General features: G+C 44.7%; 1 protein-coding gene and 1 long non-coding RNA gene across 2 annotated transcripts; one reads left to right on the top strand and one right to left on the bottom strand.

Moving 5' to 3' along the window:
• Positions 1 to 354: 354 nt before the first annotated feature.
• On the bottom strand, positions 355 to 7,799 carry LOC135246325 (uncharacterized). The gene is made up of 3 exons (XR_010327616.1): positions 7,655 to 7,799; positions 823 to 980; positions 355 to 442 (listed from the first exon to the last, which is right to left on the bottom strand). It is a non-coding gene; the product is annotated as an uncharacterized LOC135246325 (long non-coding RNA).
• Positions 975 to 4,012, top strand: LOC135246326 (uncharacterized). Its single transcript, XM_064319821.1, has 3 exons — positions 975 to 1,140; positions 1,561 to 1,668; positions 2,221 to 4,012. Exon 3 carries the CDS (start codon positions 2,507 to 2,509, stop codon positions 4,010 to 4,012), a length of 1,506 nt encoding a protein of 501 aa, XP_064175891.1. The 5' UTR covers positions 975 to 1,140; positions 1,561 to 1,668; positions 2,221 to 2,506.
• Positions 7,800 to 10,836: the final 3,037 nt, after the last annotated feature.

Raw genomic sequence — 10,836 nt, 5'->3', positions numbered from 1 at the left:
ACTGAGATTATTATATTTTTCTGTTGACCTTCAGTTGATTGTACTGTGAACAGACACAAAGTAGGCAGGTTGTTATTTTGGTCTGTACAAATGGTACAGATATACACATGTAAACTCCAGGATAGACCTGGACTACCAAAAATTTGGCTGCACTGCCAGATTTGGTTAGTTGGCAACCCAGAGGAATATAATTTAATTTGGTTCAACATCCCTGGAAGGGCTGCTGGTTGGCTCATTCAGCTACAGCACCAATATGTGTACAGACACTCATGCTAACCACAGCTTTATTTCCCAGGTACATATGAAACACAATGCACTCTGTACAGAGGAAGTTTGAACAGCAGTGAGGCAGTGCTAGCCTGCCATTCTCTGAACTCATTCAGAACAGTTTACTGGAGATGGGTGGCATTGCAAAGGTCTGATCTAACCCTTGTGGCCTCAGCTGAAAAACAAAAGAGTGCTTTGATTTCCATGGAGATAGATAAAGAGAGATTCTCATCTGAGGGCTTTGATGGGTCTAATTTTCCTCTGAGAATCTCACCAGTGAAGTTTGGAGACAGTGGAAGGTACTTCTGTTACTCTGAACACTCCCTGATGGCCACAGTAATGCTGGTAACTGTTCAGGGTAAGTTTGCACTTCAGGTTTGGCTGATGCTTACACAATTTACAGGACTGAATATATAACAGCATATGTTAACATGATGCTTATTAAAATAGCCTTTTAAACAATAGTCTGTGTCATGCAATATAACAGACTACAGTCATTTGCTAACAGTAAGCAACAGAAGCATTGATTCCAATTCATGAAGGTAGTACACCTACATGCATGTGCTCTCTCAGTCTCAGCAGTGCCCCCTAGTGGTCTGTCCAGGAATCAGTCAGTTGTGCTGAACTGTGAGATATCACAGGTGATCAGCTCTGTGACCCTGGCCTGGCTCCGGATGAAGGGGGGCAGGGGGGAGATCATAAAACAGGAGGTCCTGAGTGAGAGGCACCCAAAAAAGATCAGTCTCACCCTGCCCATTCTGAGCAGAGACCAGCTGCACTGGGCCTGTGCAGTGTTCACAGGGAGCATGCTCAGAGCACAGGTCCCCCTCACACTGCCAACACCCATCACTGAACCTGAAGAGCCAAAGCCAGGTACTAAACTCCAACCACAGGCACAGGATTCATTACAACTTAGGGGAAGACACTAAACCACCTAGTCTCTATAGTCAAATGCAAAGTCTCACAAGCATACTAGCAATAAATAAATAAGAAAACTCTTCTATTTTCCTGTAATAAAATATGCACAGTAATAATATTAATAAGCGTGAGTCTAGCCAAGTCATGTACCAATGCCACTCAAACAGAAAACAGAAGTGCTTAACTCAATATGATGTGCACGCACCTATCATTTTATTTGACAAAATAAGAATTTTTACTTTTAATATGGCTGAATAATGAATGTAACTTTTAATATAACCTAGTAATGAATTAACTTTTAATAGCTAAATAAATAAGAATATTCTCCCCATTCTGAGCTCCCTAGTTAACTTTCCTTCTTTTGTGCCAACACAGATAATAGATGGGTGCTGGTGATCGGTGTGGCCTGTACTGCTGCTGTGTGTGTTGGAGTGCTGTTGCTGTTAGGCGGACTGTTGTTTCGGCGTCTGAAAACAGCAGCAGGTAAGGGCTGTTCTCTCTGTTCCTGGTTCACCGCTCTGACAGAGCTTTCTAGAGCATTCACACTACAACATTTCTTTGAACTCTGCTCAGATAGTATAGTGTTATTAAATGCATTGTTTTTAAATTATGTTTTTCATTTTTTCTTTTGAAACAAACAAACCAATGCCATACACAAGATCAACCAAATATGTCCAATCAGTTCCCAGAGAGATCATTTACAGTTTGCTTAAATGTTTTTTCCCTCTCAGGTTCCTCCTCATCACCAGCTGAAGGGAAAGGTGCAGCTGATGCAGTCTACAGTAATGTCACAGATCTGCAGCAGGGTCAAGGTAGTGTAGGAAACAAGACTATTCACACATAGCATGAGGCAGTGCAGTAATGTAAGGGAATACACTACTGTGGTAGGGTGGGCGTGGTTTTGCGTTGGCTGCAGAGAGAGAGAGTGGGCGGGGCGGCTCTCGGAACTCTGCGCCACACAGCTGTTGGGGATTATTAATCAGCACTGATGGTTAATTGTTTGATTAATGAACAATGTGCTGATTACCTCGACAGTGAGCCTGGACGCTTAAAAAGCCGGTCTACACAGACGGAACGGGGGACGGGAGACGGATGAAGGGCTGACGGACGGTCAGCCGGGAAATTGTGTGTGTGTATAAAAAAGTGTAACAAAAAGCCGCGTGACGGCAGTAAAAATAAAAGACGCATTCGCGTCCAAAAATAAACTCTCGTCTCTCTCATCTCTGACACGAGCGGTGGCACGCAGTTTGCTACAGTGGTTGCCCGTACGAGGAGGACGGCAGGAAGAGAGAGAGAGAGAGAGAGAGAGAGGAGGTCAGTAATGGATCCAAACAGGAGCGAGACGGCGCAGCCTCTCGTAGCGCTGGCGCGGATGCTGGAGGAGATGGCACAGATGCAGGAGCGGCAGGCGGCCGTACACGCAGAGCAGATGGAGGCTCTGCGTGCACAAGCCTCCCTCCAGACACAGGCGCTGCGACAACTGGCTGCCGCCGGGGAAACAAGCTCCCGGGACCCGCCGTCCCGATCCCCTCTCCGGATCCACCTACCTAAAATGACCGCCGACGATGACATCCAGGCGTTCGTGGAGACTTTTGAGGTGGCAGCGGAGGCGTGCCAGTGGCCCCACGACGAGTGGCACCTCCTGCCCCTATTAACTGGGGAAGCCCAACAGGCGGCGCATGGGCTGCCGCCCGGAGCCCGGGCAGATTACAAGACGGTGAAGAGGGCGATCCTGGACCGACTGGGCTGCAGCCCGGAGGATTACCGGCGCCGGTTCCGGATGGCGCACCTGGTGGCGGAGGACCGTCCCTTCGCATACGCCCAAAGGCTAACCCACATGGCCCGGCGTTGGCTGCAGCCGGAGATCCGGTCCGCCGGGGGCGTGGTGGAGCAGGTCATCTTGGAACAGTTCCTGGAAGGATTGCCGGAGGGAACGGCCAATTGGGTGCGCTGCCATCGCCCAACCAACCTAGAGGGGGCGGTCACCCTGGCGGAGGACCACCTAGCGCTATACCCCAGCTCCCAGCAGCAAGCACGGCCGGAACCGGCGCCCAGGAGGAGACCCCCTCCTCGTACGGGCCCCTCCCCTGTCCCCAGGGCTCGGGCCCGTCCCTTCCCTCAAATTAATCCCCCCTTTTTTCCTATTCCCTCTCCAGGTCCAGGCTCAGTGGCGGGGGGCTCTGGCTTGCAGAGGGCGCCTCAGACGCTCGGACCGGGGTGTTGGCGGTGCGGACAGCCGGGTCACCTGCGCCGCGATTGTCCACTTATGGAAGTGGGGCAGGTGGTCTGGGTGGTTGGGCCGCCCACTTCCGCTCCCGATCAGGAGGGAGCGTACTGCATCCCGGTAAGGGTGCAAGGGAGTGAACACCGGGCGCTGTTGGATTCGGGGGCTATGCAGTCCCTGATCCAGCAAAACCTGGTTCGAACCGAGGCATTGGTAAAGGCGCCCTGGGTTTCCATTCGGTGTGTGCATGGAGATGTGCACAAGTATCCGGTAGTACCCGTGGAAATTTGTTACAAGGGAAAAACGCATATCGTGAAGGCTGCGGTTAGCTCCCGGCTTGCGCATCCCCTAATCTTGGGTACTGATTGGGCGGGGTTTAGGGAGATTTCTAGAAACATGCTGGGGGTGCGATCACGACCGATAGGGAAGTGTGACGTGTGTGCTGTTGACGGTGGTGACGCAGGGCCGTCCGACACGGCCGGGGCGAGGAGGGACCCAGGCGAGCCTCCGGTTGAGACTCCCCGGGGTCCTGTATTCCAACCCGCGGAGGATTTCCCACTCGAGCAGTCTCGGGACGACACCTTACGCTTTGCCTATGACTAAGTGATGCGTATTGATGGTCAGCAGGTGCGCCCCGATGCAGTACTCTCGCACCCTTATTTTTCTGTTATTAGGGACAGGTTGTATCGAGTGTGTCGTGACGCTCAGACCGGTGAAGAAACGACCCAGTTGTTGGTACCAAAAAACCGCCGGGAAATGGTTTTCCAGGCGGCTCACTACAACCCCATGGCGGGACACTTAGGGTATGATAAGTCACTACACCAAATAATGGCTCGGTTTTACTGGCCGGGCATTTGGGCGGACGTACGTTGGTGGTGTGCGTCCTGTCCCGAATGTCAATTAGTGAACGCCCCGGCCACCCCAAAAGCGCCTTTGCGCCCACTACCCTTAATAGAGGTTCCCTTTGATAGAATCGCTATGGACCTCATCGGGCCATTTGATCGGAGCACCCAGGGATACCGTTTTGTGTTGGTCTTGGTGGATTATGCGACCCGGTATCCCGAAGCAGTGCCGTTGCGCAATATTGCAGCTAAGAGTGTTGCACAAGCTCTGTTTCAAATTATCTCCCGCGTCGAAATCCCGAAAGAGATTCTGACTGACCAGGGCACTTTGTTTATGTCACGTATACTAAATGAGCTATACGGATTACTGGGCATCCGCTCTATTAGAACCAGTGTATACCATCCCCAAACAGATGGGCTTGTGGAGCGGTTTAATAAAACTCTGAAGTCCATGATTCGAAAGTTTATTCACGACGATAGCCGAAATTGGGATAAATGGTTAGTCCCTCTATTATTTGTAGTGCGGGAGGTTCCCCAGGCCTCCACGGGATTTTCTCCCTTTGAACTGTTATTTGGTAGAAAACCTCTGGGAATATTGGACCTAGTTAAAGAAAGCTGGGAGGACGGTCCAAGCCCCAGCAAAAATTAGGTGCAATACGTCATGGACCTGCGAGCAAAACTCCATACACTGGGTCGGTTGTCACGGGAGAATTTGCTCGAGGCTCAGGAATGTCAGCAGAGGCACTACAATAGAGGGACGAAACTATGACAATTCTCGCCGGGAGATAAAGTCCTGGTATTACTTCCAACCTCCAGTACAAAATTACTCGCCAAGTGGCAAGGGCCCTTCGTGGTCACACGACGAGTGGGGGAGGTTGACTATGAGGTGGAGTGTGCTGATAGAGAGGGAGCGAAACAGATTTATCACCTCAATTTATTAAAAGCATGGAAAGAGGTGGTGGCTGTTTCTCTGGTAACGGTGGATCAGGAGAGGGACGAGCTGTGGCCGGAGGTAGCAAATTCAATCAATCAGACCCCACCCCTTTCAGATAGCCACCTCTCGCCAAGTCAGAGAGCAGACCTTGTCCTGTTGCAAAAACGGTTTGCGGATGTGTTGTGGGGGGGGGGGGGGTCGGTCATCGGCCGGATGGCTCCCCGGCCTAAGTCGGGCGGTGGGGGGTATGTGGTAGGGTGGGCGTGGTTTTGCGTTGGCTGCAGAGAGAGAGAGTGGGCGGGGCGGCTCTCGGAACTCTGCGCCACACAGCTGTTGGGGATTATTAATCAGCACTGATGGTTAATTGTTTGATTAATGAACAATGTGCTGATTACCTCGACAGTGAGCCTGGACGCTTAAAAAGCCGGTCTACACAGACGGAACGGGGGACGGGAGACGGATGAAGGGCTGACGGACGGTCAGCCGGGAAATTGTGTGTGTGTATAAAAAAGTGTAACAAAAAGCCGCGTGATGGCAGTAAAAATAAAAGACGCATTCGCGTCCAAAAATAAACTCTCGTCTCTCTCATCTCTGACACGAGCGGTGGCACGCAGTTTGCTACAACTACATTACAGGCATTTATCATATGCTCTTATACACACTGACTTACACTGCCTTTTGCATTTTAAAAACATAGCACCCATTTTTACAGCTGGATATATAGTATACTGGAGCTATACAGTACCTTGCTCAAGGGTACAGTAGCAGTGTCCTACCTGGGAATCAAACCTGCTACCTTTCGGTTACAAAGCTAGTTCCTTAACCAATAGATTACAGTACAGAATGTACTTATAGGCCACGTATGGCATGATCATAGTAAAGATTGAATCATACTTCATAAATTTGCCTGAGTGATCAAAAATGTAACATGGCTCAGTGCTCCTTATATGGTAAATCATATAAAGTTATTTTAAAAGGTTTCCTTAAATATTTCTGTCTCTTACACTCCTATCTACATTAGCAGTGGATGAGAATGGTGATTCCAGTGCAGCTGGTGCAATCTATAGTAAGCTACAGAAAGTTGCAGAGCTACCAAAAGATCAACTGGCTTAACTGAACTATTGATACGCTGCATGAACCGGTGAACTAATTCACGGGAAAGCTTGCATTATGGGCCAGTTTCTAATCCTAGACTAAAAACTCAAAACTCAAAACTCCACTTAGCCCAGTAATGAGCTTAATCTGTGTTAGTGAAACCGGCCCTGTGCGTTCCATGTGCCAAATGTGTGTGGGAAATTAATTACACTGAACAACTGGAATTGGGACCATTTTGGTGCATCAGACTGCACCTCTTGTACTTCAAAGGATGCACAACTGAGCAATACCTCATTATGTGTTTTTCTTATCAAAACAAAAGTGCATACCAGGGGTTGCACCTTTGCCATCTCTTAAAAGGAGGCTGAGTTGCAGGTATGCCTGGACTTCCACATCCCGGACCATGTTAATCAGATCCGTTAATTGACCCAGGTCTGATAAAAATGCAGATTTAATTCTGGCCAAAATCATTTGTAAAATATGATGGATATGAGATTGTACTGACAGCACATAACCGGCCTTTTCCTGTCAGGGTTAGAGGGTGGGTTTGAGGTTGTGGCTGCATCAATTAAACCTCATACTCACTCGCGGTTGTAGTTTAAAAATGGAAGTATTCGAGGCCTCATGCACACACACACCAACATTAAAACCCGTTTCAAAAACCGTTTTGGCTTCTTTAAACAATTAGAGTAAAGGGAGGAAGTGGGAAAACTGTGGGGAAAAGGATTCAGTAAAAATAGGTCACTTGGTCATGAGACGTATAATTTCTAAACCAGAGGTTTGTTTGCTACAATGTCCACAAGAGGGTGGTATGCACCAAAAAGAAGACTCACACTTTTACTGTGAAGCAGAGGTGGAAAAATCTAGGTTCAGAAAGCAAAAATCCTCCCCAGTATTTTGTTGCAATCAAGTTGATTTGCTAATTAGCACAATCTTTCAACCAGGAGGTAAAACTAATAAGCTGGTAAAGTTCAAGGGGGGAAGAAATATGACAGAGCTTTTTCTTTCTGTCCCCTGGACTTTCCACCTCTGCAGTTCAGACACTGTGTACAAGCACGAGCGGGGCCCTGGAGTCATAGGCTGAACTGGGGGCCACATATATCTGTATTATACATTTCATACATTCATATATGTGTATTTTCATGAATATATTTTATACATTTTCCTACTAATAGGAAACCCAGATACCCCCTAAAGAGGAGAATGACAGTGAGGAGCTCCAATACTTAATATTTTCCTTGACCACTCCCAGTTTGGGTAAGTTTGTTATACTTAGTGTTATCCTAATAAAATGGGTATATTACTCTTTCCAGTTCATGAGATTTCTCCAGTGAATACAATGGGAGTAACATCTTAAGTTTGGGCACACATTACCTTATGAAAGGGGTGCAAAACCTCTTTCCTGGAGCGCTGGTGGTGGCTTTTATTCCAACCAATTATTCTGGTCTAATTTTCTAAACCACTGTTTTCACCAATGCTGTTCACTCCACTGCGGAAATGCTCCAACTAAAGATATACTTTGTTTAGTCTGCAACTGCAGCTCCTAGCTTCTCTAAAATTTCAGAGCAAATAAATGATTGAGATAATTAAATCATTACAAGCAGACGGTCAAATGGAATCCTGAAACAGATAAGCCTGTGTTGCCCATCTAACTAGCAAAAGCAATATGCAGTACTGGGGGTTCACAAATGTGGTGCTGGTTAGTCACAAGTTCTGCTGGTTTTTGTTTTATACTTAAAACAAGCAACTAATTCAGTCCCAATAATTACTGTTTGATCTTTTCACTGCTGTTTGGTGTTGCAGACCCTCACAGACAACAACAGAGGCATTTGAACCCCCAGTCTCATTCTGTAAGTACGTTCCCTGAGATACTCAGGAGAATAACCATAAGGATTTTCTGTTCATCTACATATCATAATGCAGGCACTGCGTATCATATTCATACAACCAATAAAAAATGGTTACATTTTGTGTATGGATGGTCCACATTATTTGAAAAGTTTGAATTTCATTGATTTCAATGTTCTAAGATCATATTTAAGATTCTGATATGTCATATTTCTGCAGGAACAAGAAGAAAATGATAAAGTGATCTATGCAAGTGTCTGCAAAATGTAATATGGATAACATTTCAATGATTCAAATGGATAAATGAAACAAAAAGCCCACATTTAAAGTTGACATTTGAAGTCTGTACAGTGCAGTGCAACTGTGTCGAGGGGGTTGGACCCAGGCACAGAGTGAAACACACGAAACTCAAGAGGTAAAAGGTAAAAGAAAATAAAAACTTTACTACAAAAAAAAGGTAAACACAAACAGGGAACAGAAAAGGCCACTATGGGTAAAAGCACACGGGTAGTAGCACACACACGAAATGGAAGCAGGACAAAGCGGGCAGGTACATAAAGTCAGAAACAAACACAAGGAATCAGCACCCGAGTCAAGGGGAAAATCAAAAGCAATGGAGTTCTAGAACACTGACTCAGAACACTGAAGAAACATTCCAAAAAACCTACCCTTCAAAGGGTTTATCTTTACAATGGTAGTGTGTGGAGGTGGGCCTGGCCATTTAGAATTTTATAAACAAGACACATGCCTGCGCTTATTACAGTGTTTTAGCAAGTTGTGACTTCTTAGGACATTGCAGTGGTGGTGTCTATTTGGCTTTCCTGTCCAGGGTCTTAAGGATTTATTTGCACACAAACTCAAAGCATTTCAGTTTGGTTTTGCTTGCTTACACCCACTTGACAATGTGTCAGATGATGTACTTCCTCTTTGTTCAGCCATTTCCTGTCAAGTATACCTTGTAAAAAGGTTAGACACCAATAAGAAGGGCTGCATACGGCATCAGCCATGGCAATGGTACTGTGGTGGACCCTGTTGTGGATATCAGGATACTGTCACATTCTTTCAGCCAAGGGTGAGTCCCTCTTTCTGTCTTAATCATATATTCATTAATTTATTTATTTATTCATATATAAAGTTCATGACAATGCAGCCAAATGTATAATAATAGAACCAAATTTAAATGGACAAATCGTCAATTTCTATAATGTCACTACAGAAAGGTAAAATATAATACAGTCACATAGCAGAACATGGAAAAAATGTCTTACTTTTAAATGTCTTATTTATAACAAAAAGTGTCACAGAGGCTGCTACTACTATATACATTGATCCAGGCTTTTTCTTTGTTTGCTTGTTTTCTGTTTAAAATTCAAGAGGAAGCAAAAGGTTCAAAGTGACAGCATATTACTTTTATCAGTGAAATGGCTTTATATTCGATGCTAAGCAGCTACACAGACTTTTCAAATATGAAATTATATAATAACCATTAATGACAGTGTGATTAATATTGTTATTAAAGCATTATTCATGCTGTAAAATATGCAAATTCAAGACATTTTTTTGCATTTATTTGCAGTCACTTTATCATTAAGACAGGTTTACAATCACTCCATACACTATCCACAACAGTCCATGTCTTTCAATGGTAAAACTCATAATACAAAAGAATTATAAGAAGCTAAAAATGTTCATTTATGATATGGAGTACTGTAAGCAGTTAAGGTTCGCTTTGCTAGCTCTCCACTAGTAGGCTACTAGAGGATGTTGAAAAGAAAGAAAATATCTTGCAATGAACCACAACCACATTGAGGACAAAAAAGGTCATGATAATGATCTTGGGTCTAAAACCATGACTATAGCCGGTACAAGCAATACTTTTCCATCCTAGGCTAAAATATACCTCAAATATTCATTATAGTTGTGGGGATTATATTTTTATCTCAGGTTATAAATCTTGGATTAACTTTAATGAACTAACTGTACTTTGCCTCTATATTTAAATGCAATATTATCATGTCTTGTGCTCAGTTGGATCTCTGTATTTGGTATGTTCTTCTCTTACTGCAGTGTTGGTGCAGTACAAATACTTCCTTTCAGAGCAGATGCGGGGGGTCTCTCTACCAGCCCCTGCTGAGACCAACGGGACAGAATTCATCTGGGAGTGGACGTCACATGATGGAAGCTACACAAACACTCAGATAATAACTATACAGTCCGATGGAATGTATTCATGGAATTTGAAGAAGGAGTCTATTTCAAAACAAAGGAAGTATGACATTTATCTGAGAGCAAATTGGAAAGATGCAGGAGTTTTTACTTTTATTGAAACTAAACCAAAGAAAGTAAAAGTGGCCCAGTTTGAAGTGTTCGCTATAAAAGGTAAATTCGGGCTTTGATGCATTTTATGAATGATATTATTAATGGGATTATACAGTATCTCTTTCATACTATGTGTAAGAAACTATAACACAAAGTTCAAGTTATATCTTGTATTTTACATTCAAAAAAGCTGAATCTGAAATTAGATTTAATTTATACACATTGTAAAGCTGCCCAGCAAAATGTTAAGTGTTAAATTAACTCGTACACATTTAACATGATAGCCACTGAACACATGTTTACTCTGTCAGAGTTTAATTAACATTGCACATTTTACTGTGTGATTAAGAAACCAATGTATGAAGAAAAGGTAGGTTGGATCATATGGG

The sequence above is a fragment of the Anguilla rostrata genome, unplaced genomic scaffold (genome assembly GCF_018555375.3).
Source record: "Anguilla rostrata isolate EN2019 unplaced genomic scaffold, ASM1855537v3 scaf0183, whole genome shotgun sequence".
NCBI lineage: Eukaryota > Metazoa > Chordata > Actinopteri > Anguilliformes > Anguillidae > Anguilla > Anguilla rostrata.
Note: the sequence above shows the minus strand (reverse complement) of the source record. Positions and strands in the feature narration are given on the sequence as shown.

Excerpts from the sequence above, each read along its gene's own strand:
- LOC135246326 (XM_064319821.1), top strand. The coding sequence starts at position 2,507 with ATGGATCCAAACAGGAGCGAGACGGCGCAGCCTCTCGTAGCGCTGGCG.